The sequence below is a fragment of the Heteronotia binoei genome, chromosome 1, assembly GCF_032191835.1.
Source record: "Heteronotia binoei isolate CCM8104 ecotype False Entrance Well chromosome 1, APGP_CSIRO_Hbin_v1, whole genome shotgun sequence".
Classification (NCBI taxonomy): Eukaryota; Metazoa; Chordata; class Lepidosauria; order Squamata; family Gekkonidae; genus Heteronotia; species Heteronotia binoei.
In genome coordinates this window covers 128,649,805-128,677,520 of record NC_083223.1, presented here as the reverse complement: position 1 = coordinate 128,677,520, position 27,716 = coordinate 128,649,805, and the positions used below count along the sequence as shown (strand labels likewise).

The 27,716-nt window shown below is 42.2% G+C and overlaps 1 protein-coding gene across 1 annotated transcript in view; it reads left to right on the top strand.

Annotated features, from left to right (window-relative positions):
- Positions 1–465: 465 nt before the first annotated feature.
- LOC132586814 (pancreatic secretory granule membrane major glycoprotein GP2-like) overlaps positions 466–27,716 on the top strand; it is a 39,344-nt gene continuing 12,093 nt past the window's right edge. The window contains exons 1-7 of the mRNA XM_060258937.1: positions 466–589; positions 8,565–8,653; positions 11,463–11,567; positions 15,825–15,985; positions 19,953–20,088; positions 24,451–24,545; positions 26,796–26,964. Coding sequence (XP_060114920.1) covers positions 523–589; positions 8,565–8,653; positions 11,463–11,567; positions 15,825–15,985; positions 19,953–20,088; positions 24,451–24,545; positions 26,796–26,964 — 822 coding nt within the window. The 5' untranslated portion in view covers positions 466–522. The remainder of the gene's footprint in view (positions 590–8,564; positions 8,654–11,462; positions 11,568–15,824; positions 15,986–19,952; positions 20,089–24,450; positions 24,546–26,795; positions 26,965–27,716) is intronic.

The window sequence follows — 27,716 nt, the reverse complement described above, 5'->3', positions numbered from 1 at the left end:
CTTTCCTCCCGCCTCTCCTTTATTCTTTGTTCCAAAGAACAAAAAAGAAAGTGCTGTAAATCTTTTACTGGCCCTCTGCAGAGCAGAATGGATGGATATAAAACACCAAGGGATGAATCCAAAGGGATAGTACGAGGTGAGGGAGGTGTTTCTCTTCCTTCATAAAGAACATGCTAAGCTGCTGCTATAGCAAAAGACAAAAATGTCAAGGGAGGGGAGAAATGGGTTTTCCTCTTTTAGGGAATTGGTTCTAAAATATGTGATGAGTTTAGTGTGAGTAATCATGGTCTCCACTGGCTAGCTTTGTGGAATCCTATTGTTAGACCCAGAACACCCTTCTGTCTTGAGATGGGCGGTGTTCACTGCTGTAAAGAGATTTAGAAACACCACAGAGTAAAAGCTGTGAGGGAACCCTTTGAGCTAAGCACTTTTCCAGTCCCCAAACTTCTGGAAGATCAGAAACATCAGTACAAAGGGAGTTTCCTGGCTGAGGGAATTCCAGGTCTGATCACACCTTACAAAATGCCCTTTTCTGCCCTCCTGGCAGTTTCTCTGCTGATTTTTTCAAGTGGGACCAACACTGGGGAGGGTGAGTTCTCTCAGTAAGAATGTACTCTGAAAAGATTTCCATGTTTTCTAAAATATTACTGGCCCAGTTCCGCATTTGCCTTTGTTGTACTTTAGCTATAGACAGGTGCATCAAAATGTTAACTTTGGAACAGTTTATGGTATAATTTAATATTCCTTCGGGCTGTGGTAAATATATGTCAAGTATATGTTACAGATAACATTTAGAATGAATTTTGTACTGAAATGCTGTTAGTATCAAATATTTACACCTACACATCAGAAGATTCTTTATGTAATTAAGAACTAAGGTTTATTTTTTAAAAATCCTGCAGTAACCTTTGTTTGAATCATAATCCTGATACTAACTTTCTGCTGTTCAGTTAGACTATTTTTAAAACTGTAGACGTTTAATTAAATCAATCTGTATGGGTCTTGTTGTCTGGTAATACAAGTTAATTGTTTTCCAATTGTTTATTATATGAGTTTGATTTGAACTACACACACAGGCTTAGTTGCAGTTCTAGAAAGGTGGGTTACAAACTCTAGAATAAATAAAGAATTGTTAAAATACCATGTGTGAAAGTACTGACTGTAGAAATCAGTGCCCGTTTCTTTCTATAGCTAATATATTTATCCCTGCAGAGGAATTAGCTATGAATTGCAATGTGATTTTTCTGCCTGTAAACTATCGGGATTACTTTTATTTTTAATAATTATATTCCCAACGGGAAAATATTTGATTGGCTTTTGCACTGAATCACTATTCAGCTGTTGGAGATATATGTTGAGGAACACAAATACAGCAGAAGAAATTGGTGAGAATTAGAAAGGTTTTATTCATGTACTTATTTGGTTTATTTATTCCGTATTATTGGCCTGAAAGTTACTTTCAAATCAAATCTATTACATATTTGTATTAAACTGGGTTAATGAGATACACAGTTTTGTTTTGAATTTCTAGTATGTTTTCCTTTTTAGTAACAACACTTATAAGTCTTATCCTTTTTTTTCTTTATCTTGAATAATTTTCTTTGCCATTTGAAGTGAAGAGGGAATATATTGGAGGGAGTTTAGGAAAGTATACATCATACTGTTTTATTGCATCTTAGCTTTGTACATGGAAATTAATTTCTGAGATAAATCCAATTAAAATGTCTAGAATGAGAATTTAAATTTTATTTTGTGTACCAGTCCGGTAACAATGTACTTATTTATGTAACTTCTGCTTTATAATTGCATGGTTATATAAAAACAACGATCTAACTATTTTAATAAATCGTTCAGTAACAAAATACAGAAGGGAGTCCAAAGGGCTTTTGGATGAATAATTAGCGTAACGTATTAGTAGCAAAGCTCTCTGGTTTATAATACAAATAAAACAAACACATTAAACCTAAAAAAATTAGCAATTGCATATATATCCAGTAGAATATAAAATGGTTTTCATCTACTGCAGACCCCCTTCCTTTCTGCTATTGTATGGCTTCCACTGTGTGGCTACTGTTTCTTCTATATTGGTATCAACCTACTCTGAAACATTGAGCCCAGAATGGCTTGGTGAGCTCATGCAAGCGTGGACGTATCTTTGGTTAAGCAAAAGCTATTCTAATAGCTGGCATGGAGTGACCATATCAATAAAGGGCAAGGTGCCTGTGACTCTAACCTTTATGTAGAGTTAACAGTTGCCCAGTGTACTGCAGAAGTTGTGGAGACCCAAGTTCAAAACCACATTTTGTTACAAAGCTTGTTTACCATTCACTCTCTGTCTAACCTACCTCACTGGTTTGTTGTTAGGGGGATAACAGAATCACCCCATCCATGTATACACCCTTGGAGGAAGGATGAAAGATACATTTATGGGATGAAAGACGAATGAACGGAGCAGTCTGCAGGCATAGAAAAGAGGCTTCCAGTTGTGTTTTATATTATAGGGCTAAGAAAAGTCTGTATTGGCATTAGCTGCTTTGGTACAGATATCAGTGGGGCATCTGGCTACCTTCCAACTTCATGAATTCAGCATAGCCCTGTTGTCCTGTTGTTGTGCGGAATTCTTACTGGCACTCCTCTGACTTCCTGTAAATTAAGTGCTGTTTCTTGGCTACTTGCTGGCAGATCAACACCTACATGGCTCTCACTTCTTTCAAAGAGGCCACAGGAATTTGAAAACAGGATTAGTTCTTCTGATCCTACATTTAGATGTGCACAGCAAGATAAATTTTCTCAGTTTGACCTACCAGGATCAGCCTTCACATTTACTTGGCATTGTCATGCCCTTTAGTATATAACACATTAAGTTGCTAAATGATTGACTGAAAAGAAGCAGGCTAAAGCATGCGCTCTCTTTCTTTTGCAGTGTTTATTTTTAGAACAGCTCCTGTAAGTAGGGATGCTCAATCACCTGCTGGTTTGGCTTGCATCCTGTTTTCCAGTTGTTTGCCAAACTTTGGCTATATCCAAACAAAGTTGGATGTGTCTCTTTGCATGAATAGACTGCTTTATTGCATCTGCCCCCTCATGCAACCTGTCTGCCAACACTGCTACCTCCAAATGCTAAAAGTCACAGTATTAGAAGAAGAAAATTCTGAGACTTTTGAGTAGACTTAGAGAGCTTTGCTAAGGAGAGGTGTAAACCGTTATTTCACTTTAGCAATGCATCATAAAGATCTTTGGATCTCCTTTTGTTTGTTTAAGTTCCTTTTAAGATTCATGTGCCTTAAGTGGCTGCCCGTGAATGTAGTTAAATTTGTGACCAACATGCAATCTGTAAGTTGCCCTCTATAGGCAGGTGAATGTAGGTAAGTTTACTGGGCCAGCTATAACTCCAGGGGGATACATTCCCAAAAAAGATTTTATTTGAAGACTGCAAGTGCTACAGCAGGTGCAAGCCTAAAGCACCCGTGTGTTATTCTTGACCAAGGCACATCCACAGCAGAAGCAGCAGCTACCCTAGGAGCAGGCACAAAACATATGGTGCTCAAAATGCATGTCAGCAAAACACATCAAGGATCAGGAGCTCACCTCACACACAAGCATAAGGAAGTTCAATCTGCCATTTGTGTTTGTGTCACGGGTTGCAGTATCCTTGTCTGCCGCACCATCTGAAACAGTACATATATATGTGTTTGTAGTCTTGAACGCACTGTCATTCTTTCATCCCAGTGAGATGCCAAATACCCCCCTTCTTACTTGCTCTCTAAACTATGCAACGTTTTCCTCTCAGATTCGTGCTGATTCATGTCCAAATAAGAACATGTGGGTCAACTTAGATACTTAGAGTTGTGACACTGCAGCTGAAATGCCATCCTATGTCTGCAGAGCAAACCATATCTCATCTCTGCAGTTGTGTTTAAGCCCATTTGTTTCCAAACACTTCAATTTTTTTCTTAACCCAACTAACAGTTACAGATAATTGTTCAAAATTACATAAGCTGAGGAAATATTTCTGATTGATTTCTTTCCTGTTTCCTACATCTATTTTTCTTCTGGTCTCATTGCTAAAACTCAGCTTCTAGTTGGTAGAAATGTGTGCATAAAAAGCATGAAGATAACTTATCTTCCATTTTAGCTACCCAAAGCCTAATAATCCCTTTCTGAATCCAAATTACAGTGTTTTGTCAAGTCAATAACCTTGGTGACATTTCAGGAGACAGCAGTATATAAGAACCTTCCATGGAACTGCAGTGCTTCAAATAAGAACATGAATCAACCAGCTAAAATGTTTCTGGAAAGTTTCAAAGGAATTTAATGCCTTCTGATTACTCCAATTGACTGGGATACTATTGGTCTTTGCTACCCGAATATTTCTTTTTAATGATGTGAACTAGTTTGACTGGGCAGGGTAAAGATATGCTTATTGATACAACAACAGATGCCAAAAGGCTGTTGCCAGGTTAGGTGACAGTGTAAAAGCAGGAAGAAGAAAAAAAGTAGACAAGGGTATGTGTGGTCAATAGTTCATTCAGGTGGGTTGATAAACAGCAGGCAAAAGTAAGCAAGATGATAAGGATCCAAAGCAGGGGAATTTGGATTTTCTGCATCAGGCACTAATAATATCTCCAGTCTATCCTGAAAATGCTATAGTTATCATTTGCATCACTCTTCTCATTTGCAATGGTCTGATAACTTGCCTGAAAATAGGCACATTTGGATAAAGAACAGCAAGTGGTACATTTACAGTGCAATCCTTAAATGAGTAACCCTTTTCAAAGCCCTTTGATTTGAATGAATACAATTCGGCCCCTCCCAGCCCACGCCACTTTCAGCGGCGTAGGGCGGGGGCCGATCTTTGCCTCCCCGGAAGGGGTCGAGGCAAACAGTCCTCACCCATCCGAGGATTGAGGGAGCGTGGCTCCGGGGCTGTTTAAGCCCAGACACGCCTCCGGTGGCGCAGTTGCGTCCGGGCGTTTATTTGGCCCTCCCTCCCTGCAATAATACAGGCTCCTCCGGTCGCCGGTTTTTACGGGGCCAGGTCGGAATTTTTTCATCTCAACCGATTGTCTTGGTTGGGATGTGTTTCGCCTACCTTGTACTGTTGGCATAGTTATAGGTTAATTGGTAACTTTCGGCAGAAGTTTTTGCTTGATAGTTTGGTAACCGGTGAGCACCCTCGGTTTATTCCCGGTTTATGAGAATGTGGCGGGATGGTATGGCAGAAGGGCTGTACAGCTCTCTGCTGTGAAGCCCGCTATAGGGTTACCCTCCTCAGGCAGGTGAGCTGGAGTCGGCGCCTGGCCGGTCGAGGGTACACCCGACCTTTGCCGGCCTGGCATTAGCCGTTTTTCTCGGCTACTGCTGGGGGCTGGGTGGCTCGCCCCACTGGACTTGGAAGGGTCAGGGGTTTCCCTTTGCTTGTCTGGCAGTTTAGGTTGCCCCATGCCATGTTTCGTTTTAAATAAAGTTGCCCTGTTTTTTCATCCAACATAAGTGTTTGTCTCGTTCTTCCTACTGGGGGGGGCAATTGGAGTGTATGGAATGAGTACAATTGGAATATTTCTGCAACTCACTTAGATGTCTATAGCTGGTTAATACAGGAAATCCCAAGGCAAATCTCTAACAGATGGTTCTTCAACCTCTGCTTGAAAACCATAAGTAAAGGCAAGCCTGTCATCTCCAGCCCCCAGGCAATTTGTTGAAGTGCTCTCTTAGGGCTTTGAAGTTTGTCCTAATTTTTAGCCAACATCTACCCTCCTGAAATTTAAGCACACTGGATCTAATCCTGTCCTCTGGAACTGCAAGGCCTTGATTCTCTCCTATGTGATATTCCCTCAGTTCTGCCTCCCTCTCTGGGAAAACCAAGTTCCGCCAACCTTTCATCATAGCATTTGTTTTACAGATCCATCATTTCCATTGCTCTCCAGTCTTTTTCTGTTTGGATACATCCTTGTTTAGAGTGTTCCACTCACAAGAAGACATGTTCCCTAGTGTGGAATACAGTAGAACTATTACTTCTCAGGATACCATGCCTCCACTGACTGCAATTCTGAGAACCTTTTCAAATGCACTGCAGCAAAGCCAAGTATCCTCTCTCCTATAGCTGTGCATTTGATTATTTTTGCCTAAATGCAGACCTTTGCATTGCAAGTTATATTGATAACCCATTTTTACTACGGTTCTCAAGGCAGCTGTGAATCCACTTGATAGTACTGCAGTCCAGCCTGTATTTAACCAATCTGCTTACAAAAAAAATAGCTTAGGGAACTTCATCAGATGCTTTGCTGAAATCAAGCTATATTATGTCCACAGCATTTTACCTATCTATTAAGCTAGCACAATGGGGGAGAAAGAAATGACTAGTTTGACAGGATTAACTCTTGAGAAATCCCTGACGGCTTCTAAGACATTTACAGATAGACGTCTTTGTAATCTGTTCTAGCATTTTCCTTGGTGTCAAAGTCAAAGTAAGACTGAGCTGCCAATAGAGCCCTTTTAAAAGACTGGGACATTTGCCTGTCTCTTGTTTCACGGGACCTCACTGCCCTGCCAGGATTTCTCAAAGATGATAGAGGTTCAGAGAATACTACATTCTATTACCATATGACACAGTTCATCTGAACCTGAATACTTAAATCATTTATAGTAGCTAAATTTTCTCAGTTCATCAACCTTGAACTGAAATCCAGTCTGCTCACTATAATACTGGTATAGCTCTAGACAACACTAGCCCACTAGTCACACCCATAGTAAGATTCTGAGGAGATCTGCTTAAGTTTGCACTGTTGCTCAGTTGCACTGGAACACGTACAAGAGGCAGAAATTCCTTCATGTTCGGTATAAAAAAGTGATGTGTGAAAAGATTCCTCTCCCCCCCCCCCCCCATTTTTAGCTCATTTTAGATTTAGGATTTTTAAAATTCATTTTCTTTATTATCACTATTACAAGTGATTTCTTTGTTATATTTGTTAGTCATATCTGTTGCTTTCAGTAGAAAACATTTCTAGATAACATTTCCCACATATCCAACTGGAATGAAATTCTTGCCCAAGGGATACTTACTGGCAAATTTCAGAGAGACAGGAGTAATTGCCCCAGTTTAATAGCCAATAGAAGTTTTTGCAGAGATGATGGAGGCAGATGTTTGACAAACCCAGTGCACAGGAAAAATAGAGGATTGTTGTGTATAAGTTCACCTGTTCTTACCTGAGGGACTTATTTTCAAACAAAATGTAGCTAAATGAAGGGGAACTAAGTCTGTCTCTCTCCCATTCCTTACTCTTCTACATTCTGGTGCTTAGGTAATTCCAAATTTCAGTACCAGAAGTAAGCTTAACTAGGAGAAAAATTTCCAATTGTACATTTCTTCTTCAATGTGAGTCAATTATAATGATATTATAAAGGGTTTTTATTTGTTTTGAGGCCACAAATTTATAAGAGCATATTGTAAAAATTATGCTCTTTCCTAGAATATAAATAATTTATTATGACAATGAGCCATGATTGATAATGATCACAGCTCAGAAATACAGTCTGATTATTTTACAGTTACTTGAAAAACTGCCTATTGAGTACATATACATAAAGATAGCTGGCATGGAACCTCATGGAAAAGTAAGCTTTGGATCAAAGACAATGTGCTTGATTTGGGTTTTCTATCAGTTACATAAGGAAAGCATCTAGATGACAAACTCACAGTACTAGTACTGAAAAACAGTTCCTGTTCTTATATGTGTAAGCCAAAGCTGTTCCAAAAAGGATATTCAAATGTAGCAATACCAGTGATTGAAATGTTTGAACTCTTGTGGACTTCATTTATTTCTACATTGTTTTTTAATTTTAATTAAACTTCAAAAAAAAAATAGAAAACAATGATACACAACAAGTGCAGTCAAATTCTTAAGCCTTTAAATTTCCCCTCCCCCAATAACACATCTATACCATTATCTGATGGTAGGATAATAGTATAGATGTGTTATTATTGACTTTATGACTGGTGCTTCATTGTAGTAATTATCCTCAACTTGGTAATGACATTCCAGGTCTGAAGAAGATTGGAAATGCTGACCAAATCTGGAAGCAGCATCACTCATCTTTATTTATCTTTGGGACAGACCTTATTTCAGTCTTTGGTCCAGGTAGAATTCGTCCCACACATACAGGGCAATGGATCCACGACATTAAGCCCTGCGGACTTAGGAGCTTTTATGGAACTCTCCTTGTTGTTATTTATTTGTAATGGTTCCCCACTGTGATTATGATGTAAAAAATAACACATAGTTATTGTGATCAATATTTTATTGTAGTGCTACGTGGTTGAATGCATGTTTTGGAATACCCCAATATTAGGGCATGGAGACAGTCCACTATACTTTTGCAGAATATGCCTTAGGCCACAGAATTTCAGAAATTTAATCCACTAGTATTTTAAAATGTATTATATCAGTAACATTGACTCACTTTCTTTGGCAATGCATCAGGGTTCCAATTTATGTATATTGGATGCAAATTTAAATATTTATTAAATCTTCCTTTAACATATAGCAATTTCAATACTTACTCAGAAATCAATGAAACCATCATCTGTACCAAGGACCTAATTGAAGTGGAAATCCCAAGTACTTTCTTTCTATCAAAGAACCCTCCAATATTAGTAAGTACTCTGACTTAATAATTTTAAATAAAACATTACAATCTGAACTTTTGGTTTTTATTTTGGATACTGCCCAGTTTCCTGTCATAGCTAGTAACGTTGATCAGCAACTTTAGTATAGATAACAGAACATTATTTGTTATCAAAATATTCCTTGTCGTTACCTATGTGTGTAGTTTTATATAAGAGCTCAGTTTCTACATAATTTAAGTATCAATTAGATTAACAAGTACCCTCCTTTACTTTTAAGGGAACATTTAGAGGAAACCAATGCCTAGCTCTCATCTGTACATCTGTGGTTTCACTATACTGTAATTGCCTGGCTATGGCCATCCAAGTGGATATAAATAATAAATAAATAAATAAATAATTTGTTTTTTTTATTTATACCCCGCCCTCCCCACCAAGGTAGGCTCAGGGCGGCATATAAAATGTGACCTGATAGATTTCAGAAAAAGCCACATCATTTATGTGCCAAAATCAATAATTATGATTGGATGAAGATTTTTAGATTGGGAAATTTAGAGGACCTGACTGCTGACAGGATTTATTGATGCTGCAGATTTCATTGTGCTGTAGTCTGCTGTAACTAAGCCAAATCACCTGACAGGATTTCTACAAATAACAATTGTCATAATCACAAAATGTAACTGTAAGCATGAAGAAAAGGTGCACCTAAGATTATCACTTGATAACAGGTTGTGTAAAGTGGACAAGAGGCATTCTTACATGATTCTGTAGAAACAAGAGAATTCTCTCCTTCAGTTAATAGAGGGAAACAAGTGGGGACTTGCAACAAAATGTTGTGTACATAAGAGAAGCCATGTTGAATCAGGCCAATGGCCCATCCAGTCCAACACTCTGTGTCACACAATGGCCAAAAAACCCAGGTGCCATCAGGAAGTCCATCAGTGGGGCCAGGACACTAGAAGCCCTTCCACTGTCCCTCCCCCACCCCCGCACCAAGAATACAGAGCATCACTTGCCCCAGACAGAGTTCCAACAATATGCTGTGGCTAATAGCCACTGATGGACTTCTGCTCCATATGTTTGTCCAATCCCCTCTTGAAGCTGTCTATGCTTGTAGCCACCACCACCTCCTGTGGCAGTGAATTCCATGTGTTAATCACCCAGTGGGTGAAGTACTTCCTTTTATCTGTTCTAACCCTACTGCTCAGAAATTTTATTGAGTGTCCACGAGTTCTTGTATTGTGAGAAAGGGTAATGTGTTGTAGTTTGTTTTATGTTATAATTTTTTTTAAACTGCAGTGTAGGATTTGTAGTTACTAAATATATACTCCCTGTGATGAAACCCACTCAGTACAATATACAGAATGTATGGAAAGCATTAATCCTTTAATATTTTTTTCTTTGTTGGTTTTGTGTATTTCTGTATGTGTTAATTCTAAATGTCACCATTCTTTTTTTTCTGTATTCTTCTGTTGTTTGTAATATTTGTTATTGTTGCTTTTAATTAAACTATTTCTTTGAATACCACATTAGATGTGAATGTTCCTTCTTCATTTCTAAAATATCCTTGGATGGAGTGCTGCAAATTTGGATTTTTAAATTTTCAAAGCATTTTATTCTAGGCATTGCAACATGTAATTGCCCATGGTAAAGACTAGTTAAAAGTATATGCCTACATTCTGCAATGTTTGGCCTTGGCTTTTATTAATCATAATTTAAATGGCCATCCAATGGATCAGCCTGAAATGGGCAAGTGGCAGTGAGGAATCCTTCCCCAGTGAGGAATCTTCCTGTTCTGCTTTTGCTTTATATGTTCAGTCTCTCAACTTGCCATGGAGAATTATGTGGTTGCAGGGCTCCAGTCTTTTTCCGCTTGTGATAAATCCACATTCACCCACAGTACTTCAGCTGTCTTTGGCAGTTTATTTGTCTGTCAAGGTTGCTAAAGAACATTTTAAAAGGTGGTATGTACAACCTGACACTGGTTGGAGGAAACCCTGCCTCCTCTCCACTGCCCCCTACCTCTCAGTCACTGTGTTCACCCATGCATTAATGACACCTCAGCTATGCTTTTATAACTTCCTCTGGCTTCTAGTTAGAAGAGAGGAGCAGCGGGAAGAAGCAGTGGCCAAGCTTTTGGGGGAGAGAAACAGAAGCCAGGGAGAGGCTGTAGCTACAGAGACAGGGGTGAGAACGATCCTTCTCTCCTGTTTGCAAGGCTTTGCAGTTGCTGGTTCAGTTGTCCTTTTAAAAAATTCCCCATGCTACTTAGCCATTCAAACTGCAGGAGAAATAGTATTGGATATGGGCAAGTGGCAGTGAGGAATCCTCCCCAACCCCAGCTCCTCTCCTGCTTTTGCTTCCTTTCCTCTTCCCCCACCCATTCTCTCTCTCTCTGGCTATTAGCCAGTTTATCTCTTACTTTCGATGTGGCAGGGCCTGGAGTAGATCCTTGTGGCAGCAATTTCAAAAGGTATGGGGGGAGGAATTCAACCCTCCTGGAATTTTTAAAAAACTTTTTGGATTTTTTGCAGACCCGTGGAATCACCTGGGTCTATAGGAAAACCTGTTGGAAGAGAGTGTGCCCTTTGTTTGTGGAAATAAGTATCTGCAGGCAGAGGGGACTGTTGAGAATTAGATATATAGTTATGAAAAGGGATAGTTGAATCCTCATTCCATAACCCCTGCCAGGAAAGGGTGGCTTCACTAGAAAGTAATAAGTGAAATGTCAGGATTGAGAGTCAGGATATGTTTATTCGATATAGCAATTACAAACATGATATAAGATGGTCACTTTTGTAATTGTGAAATAAAAAGTTATTACTTTTTCCCCCCCCAGATCTCTGATTTGCACCTTAATGATCCAGAATGCCATGGCACTGAAGTAGGAAACCTATATGTGTTCAGCATTAAGACCAATTTCACAGATTGTGGAACAAAAATGGTAATACACAAACAGTGTATAAGCTTTGACTTTTTATATAGTTTTTTTTCCTGAACACTGCGTTTTGTCCTCATGGCTGCTGCTTATTTAGTGCAAGAAGGGAGTGGTTTTAAGGAATTTTATTATTCTACTTGTGTTTAATTTAATATGGGCCATAATAACTATCTGTCTGTCTCTAATTCTTAACATGAGCCATAAGCATCGTTGAAACATTGAGAATTTCTATGGAATTGTAAAAGCTCATATTTTATGTGCAAATTATCATTATTGTATATGTAGATGGGTTAGACATCAGCAGTACACGATTCAACTATTTAGAAGCAAAAGCCATAAACAAATATAGGGTGTCAGGAAGTTGACCATTATATTTATTTATTAATTTTTATTACTTTAAATTTCTATCCTGCCCTCTCCACAAGCCGACTCAGGGCGGCTGACAACATTCATATTCTCAAAACCAATAAAACATAACTACAATTACAATTTAAACTTTTAAAAACCATTTCATGGTGCTGTGTCACTAAAATATAAGTGAGTTCTTATTTTCTGATGGTGATCACCTAGAACTCTATATGATGTCGGTTGGCAGTTCTCTCCCGGTTAGATATCAGAAGCCTGTCGAAACAATTCAGTCTTACAAGCCCTGCGGAAAGTGGAGAGATCCCGCAGGGCCCTTATGGCCTCCGGGAGAGCATTCCACAATTCTTGTGCTGCCACCAAAAAGGCCCTAGCTTGCGTAGAACGCAACCTAGCCTCCTTTGGTCCAGGGATGGACAATAGATTTTTTGTCCCTGAATGCAGTGCTCTCTGGGGAATATGTGGAGAAAGGCGGTCCCACAGATAGACAGGTCCCTGACCATAAAGGGCTTTAAAGGTCAATACCAACACCTTGAAACGGACTCAGAACACAATAGGTAGCCAGTGCAGCTTTTTCAGCACTGGCCGAATGTGCTCCCATCGGGGGAGCCCCATTAACAGCCGTGCCACAGTGTTCTGCACTAGCTGTAGTTTCCGAGTCAGCATCAAGGGTAGCCCCATGTAGAGAGCATTACAGTGATCTATTCTTGAGGTGACCGTGGCATGGATCACCATTGCTAAGTCGTCATGCTCCAGGAAAGAGGCCAACTGCCACACCCGCCGAAGATGAAAAAAGGCGGATCCAGTAGTGGCTGCTACCTGAGCCTCCATTGTAAGAGAGGGCTCCAGGAGCACATCCAAGCTCTTGACCTTAGGGGCCAGTATTAGTGACACCCTGTCAAAAGCCGGCAGAAGGATCTCCCCTCTCTGGCTCAGGTAGAGAACCTCCATCTTCGTCGGATTCAGCTTCAGCCAGCTCAGCCTGAGCCAAGATGCTGCGGCTTAAACAGCCAGATCTAGGTTTTCCGGGGTACAGTCAGACTGGCCACCCATCAATAGATAGAGCTGGGTGTCATCTGCATATCCTGACAATCTGGGCAATGGGGCGCATATAGATGTTGAATAACATCGGGGACAGAACCGCACACTTTGGCACACCGCATATAAGCGGGTGCCTTTGGGATGATTCCTCCCCTATCACCACCCTTTGTCCCTGATCTTGGAGAAAAGAAGCCAACCACTGCAAGGTGGACCCCTGAATCCCCTCGTCGGCAAGGCGGCTAGTCAGTAGGTGATGGTCAACCGTATCAAATGTGGCTGACAGATATAATAACAGCACTGCTGAGCCGCCCCGACCCAGATGTTGCATGAGGTCATCTATGACGGCGACCAGAACCGTCTCTGTCCCGTGTCCTGGTCAAAAGCCGGACTGGAATGGATCCAGTGCGGAAGTGTCATCCAGGAATCCTTGTAGCTGAGTTGTCACCACCCGCTCTATAACCTTACCCAAAAAGGGAAGGTTTGATACCAGCCGATAGTTCGCCAATACAGCCGGATCTACAGATGGTTTTTTCAAGAGGGGATGGACCACAGCCTCTTTAAGAGGTGTGGGAAATATCCCTTCTGCCAGGGATCTGTTGACAATACCTTGTAGTGGCTCACGTAGCAATGCCTGGCTAACTTTTATAAGCCAGGACGGGCACAGGTCCAACCCATAGGTCATAGGGCGTACAGCAAAAAGGATCCTGTCGACTTCCTCCAGGTTGAATGGGCTGAAGGAATCTAGAATTGGACCAGAAGACACACTCGGTGCCCCAAGTTCTTCCACTGTATCAATTATGGCGAAAAGTTCGCGTCGGAGTGATGAGACCTTATCTGCAAAAAAACTCACAAAAGCCTCACAGCCAATTTCCAATTCTCTAACGTTTGGTTTACCTTGCAGTAAAGTTGTTAGTGATCGAATTATACTAAACAATTGTGCTGGGTGCGAGGTCGCAGACGCAATCCGGGACGCAAAGTAAGTCTTTGTGGCCCGGACTTCCATCTCATAGGTCTGCATAAATGACCTATAAGATGTTCTCATAGCTTGTCGCGAGCACATCGCCATTGTCTTTTTAGTCGTCTTAATAGCCATTTCAGCGATTGCAGCTCCAGGGTATACCACGGAGCAGATCGTGAACAAGGATGAAGAGGACGTCGGGGAGCAATCTTGTCGATGGCTGTAGAGAGCTGGTTATTCCAGATCTCCATCAGCTCATCCAGCAAGTCACCATAGGGCCAGGGATCCCGTAAAGCCATTTGAAGCCGCAATGGGTCCATCTGGCTTCGTGGGCGAGCTAAAACTTGCTCACCGCCTGAACGGGGTAGGGGTGGGATGTCCACATGGGCCCTCAGGGCATAGTGGTCAGACCATGGCATTGCCTCGGTCTGTGTAAATTTTGTCAGCTTTCATTTCAGTCAAGGCATATCTCAGAATTATGCAGATTACTGCTTCTGGGAACATGTGAGTAGTGTTAACAATCAGAGCCTTTCTGAGTTTGCAATCTTTGGGGGGGTAGAGATTGGGGAGAATTTCATCATGATGTCATATAATACTCTAGGACAGGGGTCCCCAACCCCCGGTCTGTGGACTGGTACCAGTCCGTGGCCTGTTAGCAACCAGGCCACAGAGTGAGGCAGAGCAGCTCTGCCAACCCTTTCTCCAAAAGAGACAGAGCAGCCTCACTGCCCCTTTTGCCCACCTGGAACCTAGGCAGACTGAAGAGGCAGCGTGACCTAGCTCCGAAGCACCACCTCTTTCATCTGCCCAGGTCCTGGGTGAGCAGAAGGGGTATTGTGGCAGTGACCTTTACCTACACCTCATTTGAAGACCCCCATGGGAGGCAGAGACAGGATGGAGGGGCAGCCTGGGATGGGAAAAAACCCAGCATACCCCCCCTAGTCCATGGAAGAATTGTCTTCCACAAAACCGGTCCCTGGTGCTAAAAAGGTTGGGAACCACTGCTCTAGGAGTTCCCCTAAACTCTATGGTAAAAACTATAGATTGTAAAAATTTGCAGAGTTTCATGTAATGCTGTTCTCCAGTTTTGTCCCTGCTGTTCCATTGAGAGAGGGTAAAAGCTGGAACAGGGGGTCAGAGGGAGTGGACAATTTGGTAAGTGACTTACCGTAAGTCTAACTTCAGTCAAACACTAGACATTAAGGACAGAATCAGCCTGCAGAGTAAGATCACCAGCCTCTCAAGGAGGGACCTGAAGTTCTCTCAGAATTACACTTTATTTTCAGGCAGGTTCAGAGGATAGGCTCTGTGGTATCACCTTCCTCACCTAAACTCCACCCTTTTTAGGAATCACATCCAAACCTCCAGAAATCTCCTAAAAACAGAATTGACAAGCATACAAGGCATGCAACATGTGTAAGTCACATCATATATGTGATACTTAATCCAACCTCTCCAGTGGTCACCAGCAACAAGAATGGAAGGAAGGAGGGTTGCTAACCTCTATGTGGCACCTGGAGATCTCTCACTATTACAGTTTATCTCCAGATGAAAAAAATCAGTTCCCCTGGAGAAAATGACTGCTTTGGATTCTGGATTCTATGGCATTGTATCCTGTTGAAGTCTCTTCCCTTCCCATACCCCACTGTCCCAAAGTCTCCAGGTATTTTCCAACCCAAAGCTGGCAACTCTAGAAGGAAAAGTAGATTAGAAATCATACTGGGTCCAGGGCTATGCTCAGTAGGCCCATGTAATCCAGGAAGCTACTTGGCTTTGCATAGTTTCCAAGCTAGAGGATGAGTTTTCCAGGCAACCTTCAGTTGCCACTGCCACCATGTTATTATTTAGCTATCCTCCTAGAACTTGGAACTCACAGGGGATTTCTGTTCTTGATTTTGCAGGAATCAGATGGCACTTACATTATTTTCTTGAACACCATACAGAACAACTTCTCTAATATAATCACTAGAACTTTTGTCAACATCACATTTGCCTGCCGATATCCTATTAGTTACATGGTGCAGCAGCCTAATGGAGAAAACAAGATCAGTGTTGATATCAGGTAACAGGCAACCAGTCTGTATATCCTTTGTATCAACTTGGTTATGTATTTTATATTATTATATGCTTCTTGTGTGTAACTGCCATATGATAAATAAATCAGGTAAACTTGAAAAAAAACTTCCTTAGTACTAATCACATGCCCACAATAAAGTCAGGGTAAAGAGGCAGCTGAACAAGGCTGGATATATCATTGCACTAAAAGAGCTGTTCAGAGTACTGGCTTTGCTAACAGGGAAGAATTGAAAACTTCTTTCTTGAGGAGAGTGGGCCTGTGTTTCTTAGAGTTGCACCATGGTATTTCCTGTTTCTGTGTTTCAGAGTCAAAAATTCAGCATGAAGCCTTTCATGCTGAAAAGTTTCACCAGCAGGATTGTTGCTTGTGATGAAGCTTTTTCTGATGCTGATGATTTGCAGAAAATAATTGAAACCACACTTAAAATGTCATATTGTCTGGTCATCAGGAGTTGGAGCCAAACAACATTTTCCATCAGTAGAACAGAGCTTTCCTGCTTTCTCCCTTCCACTGCAGCCTGCAAATCTCCACAAAATGCTGCTCCTGGGAGACAGGGGCCTTAAGGAATGATTGGGGTGGGGAGTTACAGAGGGAAGAGGGAATCAGCACAATTAAATGCTGGATCTATACAGAATAGGGTTGCCGACTGGCTTAGGAAATAAGTATATAGTCCCTTTAGTAGATACTTAATAGGATGTTATTTACCAGGTGATTTACATTCCTTCTATGCCATTGGCATTAAAAGTTTCAGCTGCATATTTTCACACGTTACACATCTATTAATGGGACAGAACATATTTGTTTAGGCTTGTTGACAAATATAACACAGACTACCAAATTTCTTATAATGGATCTGCAACATTTTAATTTATCTATTGGGCTGTAATACAAGTGTATATTTCTACAGTGTTAGTATTGCAACATATAGCTGACACAGAAGTATTTACTTATTGGCCTTAGAGAGCAATCCTAAGCATATCAACTTGAAAGTAAATTTTACTTTATTCAAAGAAGCTTATTCCTAGGCAAGTGTTCTTAGGATGGCACTGCCAGAATATTGGCTTTTAAAGCAGATTAGACAGATTCAAGGCCATCAGTAGTTACTAGCCATGGCAACTGAAGAAAGCCTCTATCTACAAAGGCAGCAAGCCTCTGAATGTCAGTGTTGTAGGACAACATCCTATAACATCCACTGTACCCTGTTTATTGGCCCTCTATGGCAACTGGTTAGCTACTGGATGAGTATGCCAGGCTGGGCCTTGCAGCTGGAGGGAGTTTGGAGAGCAAGAAAATGAGGGGAGTGCTGACATCACATACTCTGTAGGGGAAAATGGAGTTTTCTAGGAGTTGCTGGAAATTCTCTGATAACACTACAGAGTTTCTGGCAAGTCTTAAAGAGGTGTTAAGAACATTAGAGAAGCCATGTTGGATCAGGCCAATGGCCCATCCAGTCCAACACTCTGTGTCACACAGTGGCCAAAAAACCAGGTGCCATCAGGAGGTCCATCAGTGAGGCCAGAACACTAGAAGCCCTCCCACTATGACCCCCCAAGCACCAAGAATACAGAGCATCACTGCCCCAGACAGAGAGTTCCAACAATATGCTATGGCTAATAGTGACTGATGGACCTTTGCTCCATATGTTTATCCAGTCCCCTCTTGAAACTGTGTATGCTTGAAGCCACCACCACTTCCTGTGGCAGTGAATTCCATGTGTTAATCAACCTTTGGGTGAAGAAGTACTTCCTTTTATCCGTTCTAACCCAACTGCTCAGCAATTTCATTGAATGTCTATGAGTTCTTGCATTGTGAGAAAGGGAGAAAAGTACTTCTTTCTCTACCTTCTCTATTCTATGCATAATCTTGTAAACCTCTATCATGTCACCCCCTCAGTCGATGTTTCTCCAAGCTAAAGAGCCCCAGGTTTTTCATCAATACCAGGTTTTCTTCAGAAGTAGTGTCATGCACAGGGTCCCGTCCCCCCCTGCTTTATTTTTTTTAGGATTGTAAATCCCCAGGTCCCAGTGGGGGGGAATCTCCTGGTTTTGCATGCTCTTTTCTGCCCCCAGCCAGCTGGCCAACATGGGGAAGCCCTGCCCTCACAGCCACCATGTGCTTTTCCACCTCGAAAGGCTTAAGAAAATGCTTGGAAAGGCTTACTTTTAGACAGTGTGTCAGTGTCTTTAAATATGTAGGAGTCAGGCTGAATGGGGCGGGGTGAGCCTGTAGAACAATGTGGCTGTTGTAGGAAAGGAAGCAGCCCTGTTGCTCTATTTGTTTTACAGTCCCTCCAAGAGTGCGGTCACACGTAGCATTAGTGACAGCGGCACAAGATCGGCTTTTTGTTGTTTGGACAGCTCACGTGTGATACTGCCTCTCAACTTTTTTTTTAAAGAAAGCCCCAGCAGACATGCGCATTGCCAGATCATCCGGGAATCTGAGGTGATGCTTCTGCTTCTCCAATCAACACAGGATCGGAGGGGGGGAAAACATTATCCCACTATTCAGAACAGGAAAAAAATTCTTTTTTTTCAATGTGGAGGATTTTAAGATATCATTGTCACTGCCAATTTCTAGGAAAATAATTCCTGGCAGTTCCTGTCAGTGCGTGTGTGTGCAGAGTGAGAAATGACATATGTACAATAGTGAGCTCTGGTAAGGAAGTGAGCCAGACACCTGCACCTAGTATTAAAACAGTGTATTTACAAGCTATATACAAAGTAGTTACTAGTGCAGTGACAAACATCAACCTCAGCGACAAAGTGCTCCGCCAGCATCTATCTCTCCAGTGAGAGAACTATGCACAGGTAATGCAGTCCTTATATATGTACATCAGCCAATTAAGGCAGTCCATAATCTTGCTGACTCCAGCAGGTACTTTCCTCTTGTCCTTAACCAGCCAGAGCCGGCTTGCTGACAAGGCCACTGTGACCTGATCTGTCAGTTAGATCTCCTGCTGGCACGTTGCACCTGTCATGCTGTGTAAAGGAAGGACTAATATCAACAGTTCCGTGGTTTGGATCGGCAATGTTAATTCTGGAAACTTTCGCCCTTCCCCCCCTGCCTCTGAAGAAAGTTTTGATTTCCCAGCTCCAAACAGTTGGGCGCATGTTCAATGGACCCCCTCCCCTCCCAGAAATCACCATCTGATTACGCATGCTCCAAGAAAGGAGCGTGATAGTATTGGATGTCTGATCACGCACAACAGAGTGAATCACATTCTTGGATGCTCGTCTGAACTGCCCTGCATCGATTCAATATTCAGCAGTTCAGATTTGAGCGCTATACACCCGCTTTTAATGGTAGGTGTGACAGCACCCCAAGAGTCATTTGCACAGAAAAATAGTAAATAGTAAAATAGAACCTCTGGTTTCCCTGTGTTAGTCTGAAGAACTTGGTTGAGCATACAGCATTCAACAACTCCCATGGTGAGTATAGTGCCCCAGTGAGACCACAAAGTGTATGCTTCTAAACTGTGTTTATTTTGGCTGCTGCGTGTGTGTGAGGGTGGGGGAGAGTGCAGCCAGCTGCTCAGGAGTGAGGAAATGAAGACTGTATTCAGGGGAACTGCACTACTGTAGGTTTATTTATTTATTTTAGGGAATAGGAAAGTCTCCTGACCCAACCCCCAGAGTCCCCAGGTATTTTCTAAGTTAGACTTGGCAACCCTAATTTTTCTCCTTCCACCACTGAGTGGAGATTGGCAACAAGGTTGCCCTAATATAATACAGGATGCTAGACTGGATGAATCACTAGTCTGGTTCAACAGGGTTCTTCTTATGCTTCTAAATACATTTTAGCTTAAGCATTAATTAAACTGGCTGTATCAATTTACACACCTAAAATGTGTATGACTTACCACAGGAGCTTAACACATGCTTTTGTTAGAATATATGTATAAAGGTATATTAAATTGCTTGAAGCTCTGAATCTATGCATGTTTGTTCAACAGGACAATTACATTAAATACTGAAGATGGAAACTTTTCTGTGTCCATGATACTGTACAAAGACCCATATTTTGAAGACATGTGGACGACAATTCCCTTTTTGACTCTAGAGGACAACATATTTGTCAAAGTTAAAATGGTATCTGGAGTTATTGATTTCCTGATAAATCTGGAAAATGAGATGGTACAGAGAAAGCAAAAATTAAACAGGTTCATTTAAAAGAAAAACAAAAAATAATTTCCTGACAGAAATGTTTTCGGATAACAGGAGCTTAATGAATAAAAAAGGTCACTTGTTTGTAGGGCCACTGAGACTGTAAAACAAGACTGGAGAATGCAGGCTAGATGAATCCAGTTCCAGTTCCAATTCTGTATTCAGCATTAGATCTCAGTGATGTTCTTCAGACTGTTTGGTGTTAGTTCTTTAACCTGTTTCCCTTCATTTTCCTGTTTCCCAATCAATATCTTAAATATAATATTTCAGAATATATTTCAATATCTGAAATATAATATTGTCATCTGAAATGTAATTATCATTTAATATTAGCATCAGATTTTTTTAACTGTTTTTACTTAATTTCTAATGCATTGTATGTGAACTGTTCTGATTTTACTGGTTGTGAGCCGCCCTGAGCCTGCTCCGGTGGGGAGGGTGGGATATCCAGAGCTCACTTTGTAGCAGGAGCTCCTTTGCATATTAGGCCAAACACCCCTGAATTAGCCAATCCTCTGAGAGGGCTCTTAGTACAGGGCCTACTGTAAGCTCCAGAAGGATTGGCTACATCAGGGAGATGTGGCCTAATATGCAAAGGGATTCCTGCTGCAAAGTGACCCTGTATAAATCTAATAAACATTAAACAATATACTTCCGCTTAATCAATGCAGGCTCTTGTCATTTTAAAACAAAACAAAACTTCAGAGCCCCAGATGCAGAACTCCCAGGCTGCATTTAGATCTCACTTGTAACCAACATTTAGCTAGGCCATGTGCAAACCCACCTTGTTGCTGACCTTGTGATTAAGCATACTTCCTCCTCCCCCCAGCTCCATTCTCCTTGGGTAGAGAAAACTAGTGAGAAACTAGCTTCAATGACTTGTAATGAATAAATGCAGCCATGTGGATTTTTTCCTGCTAGAGTTGCCAGACTCTCTGGTGGAGGTGGGGGTCCCTCACAGCCAAGCCCTGCCCTCCAGCTGCTGATCAGCTGAAGGGTTGCCAATCCCCAGGTGGGGCAGGGGATCTTCCAGTTTGGAGGCCCTCCCCCCACTTCAGGGTTATCAGAAAGTGTGGGGAGGGGGATGGAAATGTCTTCTGGGCACTCCATTATTCTCTATGGAGACCAGTTCCCAAAGAGTATAATGGAAAATGTTTTGAGGTAGAGGCACCAAATTTGTAGCATAGCATTCAGTGCCTCTCCCCAAAATACCCTCCAAATTTCAAAAAGATTGGACCAGGGGTTCAATTCTATGAGCCCCCCCCAAAAAAGGTGCCCCTATCCTTCATTATTTCCAATGGAGGGAAGGCATTTAAAAGGTGTGTGGTCCCTTTAAATGTGATAGCCAGAACTCCCTTTGGAGTTCCATTATGCTTGTCACAACCTTTCTCCTGGCTCCACCCCCAGTGTCTTCTGGCTCTACCCCCAAAGTCCCCAGATATTTCTTGAATTGGTCTTGGCAACCCTAATCAGCTAGCTGGTGGGAGGACTTACTTGGAAAAAAAAGAAAGGCCTAGACCTCATAGCTGGCATAAAGTAGGAAGTGACTTCGTAACACCAACAACATCTAGTCAATGTTCTGGTAACTGGGCAAAATCTCTATGGTAAAACTGGCTTCTACCATATCTAGTTTGATTTTCAGTTCAGCTTGTTGTTTCCTGGAGTGGTTAATCAAATTCCCCTGGAAAACTTTCAGTTAGGGTTGGTTTGTTTCTAGTATTGGTATATAGAGTAGGGTTGCCAAGTCCAATTCAAGAAATATCTGGGGACTTTAGGGGTGGGGCCAGGAGACTTTGGGGGTGGAGCCAGGAGAAATTGGGGGCGGAGCCAGGAACAAGGGTGTGACAAGCATAATTGAACTCCAAGGGAGTTCTGGCCATCACATTTAAAGGGACAGCATACCTTTTAAAATGTCATTTCCAAGCTCCGGAGTGGTGCGCAGCCCCTTGCTCCTTGGCACAGCTGCTCTGACTGCAAGGGATGGAGCCAGTGACGTCACAAGGATCGAGCAGCCTGCCCGGGGCCACTGCTCTTCACCTGCCACCCCAGCCGGGCCAGGAAACTTTAGGGGGTTTGGGCAGCAGCCGCAGGCAGGGAAGGCAGCGGTGGCTGGCCTCTCTCCCCCCGCCCCCGCAGACCGACTGCGCACCCAGAAGGGCCAGGGGGGTGCCAGGTAGGCGCCCAGCTGCAGGGGCTGGCGAGGCCAGGCGGCTTCCAAGCAAGAGGGCAGCTCGGCTCCTGGAAAGGCCCACAGGAAGGCAGCCTTCCTTCGCCCCGCTGCCCTGGCCAGATGCCCACCTGGCTGGGCCTGCCACTGGCCCGGGGGGGGGGTGCGGGGAGAACACGGCCGGGCAAGCGGCTGCAGGCAAAGACCTGCCCACTGCTCCCTGTCTGCGCAGTGCCTGCAAAAGCAAAGGGCCGCCGCAGAAGAGGCCCACACGCGTGCTTCCCTCCCTCCCTTTGGGGACAGCCGGCACTCCACCACCAGAGCGCGGAAGAGCCCCCAGTCAGCCGGGCTGAGGCGGGAAGGGAAGCTGCGCGGCCGCAGGGCTATCAGGAGCCTCGTGACAAACAATGATGTATTCGATTGCAGCACTTTGCTCTGAGATAAAGCAATAAAAGGGCTCCGAGAAGAAGCACCCAGCTCCATCCCACCCCGCCGGGCACCGGCACGGCGCAAGACCTTGGTCGGCAGCCAACCCCACCAGAGGCCTGCTCGTCTCGTCTTGTCTCGAGCAGGTGGGAAGGGCCGCCATTCCCCCCCGCTTTCCAGATTTTTGGCGAGCGGGGGGAGGAGGCTCCAAATTGGGGGTCCCCCACCCAGGTGGGGGATTTGGGAAGCCTAATACAGAGGCACTATTTAGCATAGGTATCATGACTAAGCAGATCTTCCATGAGTGTTTCTAATCTTTTTAAAAAGCCGTCTTAACTAATGGATATTACCATGAGCAGCAGTAAATTCCAGAAGTTAATTATGCATTTTGCACAGAAGAATTCTGTAATTCTCTACTGTCATTCAACTCCACAAGAGGACTTTGCATTCTAGTATTATGAAACTAGTGGTAGATGTCACCAAGTACTTGTAGCTGCTACTTGAAATAGCAGCTGCATGTTTTCTCCCCCCTCTTTCCCTGGTAACCTCTTGTATTGCAAAATGTGTAATATGACATCATCTTGCTCTGGTTTTTCCTGATCTTGGAAGTGACAGCCAATGAAGTAGAGTGGAAGTTGGAAAACCCTGATAATATGTCACATGTTTTATATTATAATTTATTTGTTTAGTATTTTTTTCACTTCAGTTATACTCCACCTGTCTCCTCCATAGGGATCCCAAAGCAGCTTATATCGTTTTCCTCTCCTCCATTTTATCCTCATAACAACCCTACGAGCAGGGCTTTTTTGGTATAAAAAGTCCAGCAGGAACTCATTTGCATATTAGGCCACACACCCCTGATGTCACTATTGTTTCACACAGGGCTTTTGTGTAGAAAGAACCCAACAGGAACTCATTTGCTCATTAAGTCACACACCCCTGACGCCAAGCCAGCCAAAACTGCGTTCATGTGTGTTCCTGCTCAAAAAAAGCCCTGCCTATGAGGTAGATTAGTCTGATTAGTATACTGGTCCAAAGTCACCCAGCAAGCATCCATGGCAGAGTGGGGAATTCAAACTTGGGTCTCCCTTATCCTAGTCTGGCACTCTAACCTCTGCGCTCTTAGATATGAGAGACAGATGCAGGGCTGCTGTTTTGGGTGGCAGCCCTATCTTCTCCATAGCATCCAGTCCTGGAATCAGAAAAACTGGGGGGGGGGGGGGGGGAGTGGAATCTCAGTTCATAATACGGAAGAAGCACTGTGAAATCTGGTTTGCTTCTTTCACCAGGGTATTCAAATATCGTAATAACTCAGATCTGACCTGCAGTGAAGAATTCAATGTTTTTTAAAAAAGTAATTTTTAAAAATTGCAGTAGTAACTGCCTTGCTAAATTTCAGCAGGATAAAAAGTGCAGACAGACACAATAATTCTGATATTGTGATGTATTATGTTCTATTACTTTGTGCCAAAGCAACTCTTTGGCCATTGCAGAGCATCTATGGACTGAACTATAAATGACCGAGAATGCTAACAGGTTTCCAGTGAACATAATGGAAATTTTAAAACTATAGTTATTTGTTTTATAATTTCAGTATTAGGACTGGGAAGCAGTTTTTGCCACTGGATTTGTCTGGTTTGGGTTAGGCACACATATACATACATGCTGACTTTTTCTCTCTTTGTATCTGACAGGTTCCAGGTAATTTAATAATTAGGCTTGAAAACTGCTGGTCTACCCCAACAAAAGATCCTGTTCAGGCTATTCAGTATTCCTTTATTAAAGACAGGTTGGTGTCCCTCAGTTTAAATTAATCATTCTGAAAATACATTTGCTGAGTTTTTGTGTACGACACACACATTTCTATATAAGGTTAATAGGCACTATTTTAGGGTTGCCAGCCTTCCAGGTGGGGCTTGGAGTTCTCCTGTTTTTATGACTGATTTCCAACTGGCAGAGATCAGCTCTCCTGGAGAAAATGTAGGGCTGCCAATCCCCAGGTGGGGGCAGGGGATCCCCTGGTTTTGAGGCCCTCCCCCTGGTCATCAGAAATTGCGGGGGAAGGGAAATGTCTGCTGGACACTCCATTATTCCCTATGGAGACTGATTCCCATAGGGTATAATGGAGATTTGATCCATGGGTATCTGGGGTTCTGGGAGGGGCTGTTTTTGAGTTAGAGACATCCAATGCAAGTTTCAAAATGATTGATCCTGGGAGTCCAGTTCTATGAGCCCAAAAAGAAGGTGCCCCTATTCTTCATTATTTCCAATGGAGGGAAGGCATTTAAAAGGTGTGCAGTTCCTTTAAATGTGATGGCCAGAACTCCCTTTGGAGTTCAGTTGTGCTTGTCACACCCTTGCTCCTGGCTCCACCCCCAAAGTCCCCAAATATTTCTTGAATTGGACTTGGCAACCCTAAGAAAACAGCTGCTTTGAAGGGTGGGCTCTATGACATTGCACCAAGCAGAGATCCCTCCCCTCCCCAAACTCTGCCCCCTCCTGGCTCCACTCCCAAAGTCTCCAGGTATTTTCCAACACAGACCTGACAACCCTATGTTTGTTTCTTTATAATTGTGTTTTGCAATATTAATTTTCCTTTCCTTTTAAAAAGATTATAAGGGGAGATAATTCTTACCAGCAAATGCATTAAGCTTTTAGTGCTGCATGTGTGCATTGTTGATAACCCATCACAAGTGTGAGTTCCAATCACCTTTTAAATTGTATGTTTTAATCAGTATGTTATTAAATTGATTTACAGTACCATCATAAGCAGAGTTACTCCAATCTAAGCCTATTGACTCCAATAGATTTAAGTACCTCTGCATAGCATTGCACTGTTGGAATCCCAAATTCCTATATCATTGTTGAGAACACTGAGGCAAATTATAAAATAAGTTAGTATTAGCCCAGGGTTACTTCCTGGTGTGCACATCTACAATGTGAGTGTTTTCACACTCACACATAACATACATACATTATATTGCCATAGAATTGCCACAGGTAGCTTGCAACCCACTGGGAGGAAATGAGGAGGTGGGGTCAAGCGCTCTGTGGTGATCAACATGAGATGTCGATTTCAATCATTTCAATAAAAAATGGAAGTGATGTCATCATGTCACAGGCATCAATTTAGAATTTACCCAAAAATCTCTGGTTAAACCAAAGAGTTGGGGGTGAATCCTACAGTGTTGCCACTGCTTCCAGTTTCACTGAAAGTGATGTTGCACAACAGAACATTTCCCCATTTGTCCCATTTTTTGTCTTGTTGCCTTGGAAATGCTAATGGGGAAAGAGAGGTAAGCAACAAGAGGTCTCCCACTACGGTGGGCCTGACCTACTAATCATGTATGCATGTAAAATATTTTATATGTAAACAATGTGATATGTGAAATGGCCTGGCCTTCAGCAATGACAGCTCTTATAATTTTCTTAACAACTCTCAATGAATGCTTTAATGGTTTCTATCCTTCTTTCGCTGCAGGTGCTCTCACCATAGTAAACTCCTTGGGAGAGGGGAGAGGGTTGTAAGCTGCAACTTGTGAGGGCCACTGAACTCTTTATTCCTATTCAGAGGGATGGTGCAATTACAATTACAAAGAGGATAAATCTAAACAGTCTTGGTACACAGTTGAAATTCAGCAGCTTTATTTTAGGGTTGCCAGGCTGTGCCAAGTGGGAGGAATGGAGGGGCTGCAGAATCCTATGGGCTGCTACACTGCTTCTGGGAAAAATCCAGAAGCAATGTAGAATAGCTCTTGAAATTGCCCCAAACTCTATGGTTTTACCATACTGTTTCTAGTGATTCCTTGAGCTACCTACATCACTTTTGTGTTTTCCCTTAAAAATGAAGTAGCAATGTAGATGATGCTGGTTTTTGTTGTTGTTTATTTTGTCCTTGCTGCCAGTGATCAAAGAGGGCTGCTAGCCCTAATAATTACAATGAACTTACATTGGAATTCTGCAAAGGGGTTTACCTTTCTTCTGTCTACATCTGTCTGCAGATATTTTGATATAACTACATGTTTTGTTTTCTGCACAGCTGCCCACAAATTGTAAAAGATGAAACCTTATCGGTAATAATGAATGGAGAAGGTGAAGAAGCAATGTTTAGGATCCAGATGTTCAAATTTGTTGGTGCCTCATTCAATCATGTTTTCCTACACTGCACAGTTCAAATTTGCCACAATACAGTGTCTATTTGCAAACCAGTAAGGTTTTCTTTTTTCACTCTCTCTCTGTTTGCCAGGGTGTTCAAGTATCCAGTGAATATAAAATATAAAAATGCATAAGGCAGAATTCTGAGGCTATTATGTGGGGAGCAAATTCCTTTCTGCTCTTCTGTACATCCGTTTATCATTATTGTTATTACTAGGAATCTGACCACCTTGATGCCTGTGAATGGGCGACTTGTGTGAAGCCAACAACTTTAACAATGGGATTTTAATGTTCCTCCAAGACTGGGGAATCTTTCTTCAGTCTTCAAAAGGTGAGGTCTTCCAGTTAGTGGAAGTGGGCAATTTCGATCCACTTTTTGCAGAGCAAAGTCTGAGAGAGAGATTTTTGCTGCCTTAGGGAGTTTTCAGGGAATCTGAAGAAGCATAGCTGCTGTAATAACAGTTGTAGGTGCTTGTTTGCTTTCAGGGTTCAGGGAAGTGGAGAAAAAGCGTATATCAATATATTCATAATATAAATTGATGTGTGGTAGAGCAGAAACAAATTTTCTACCAAAGGCTCACATAAAAACCTTATATAAAAGAATGTATGTGTTAGTGTTGGCATGTAGTTGGCTTTAATAATTTTGATGAATGGCATGTAATAATACTTAATACATGATACTTGTAAGTCACTTTGGGGGTCCATTGAGGATAAAAGTATGGCATAAGTAAAATATCATTTTTATCAGAATGAATCCATTCACTGAGTTGTTAGTCTTCAAGTGGTAGGTCAGGAAGTAATGCAC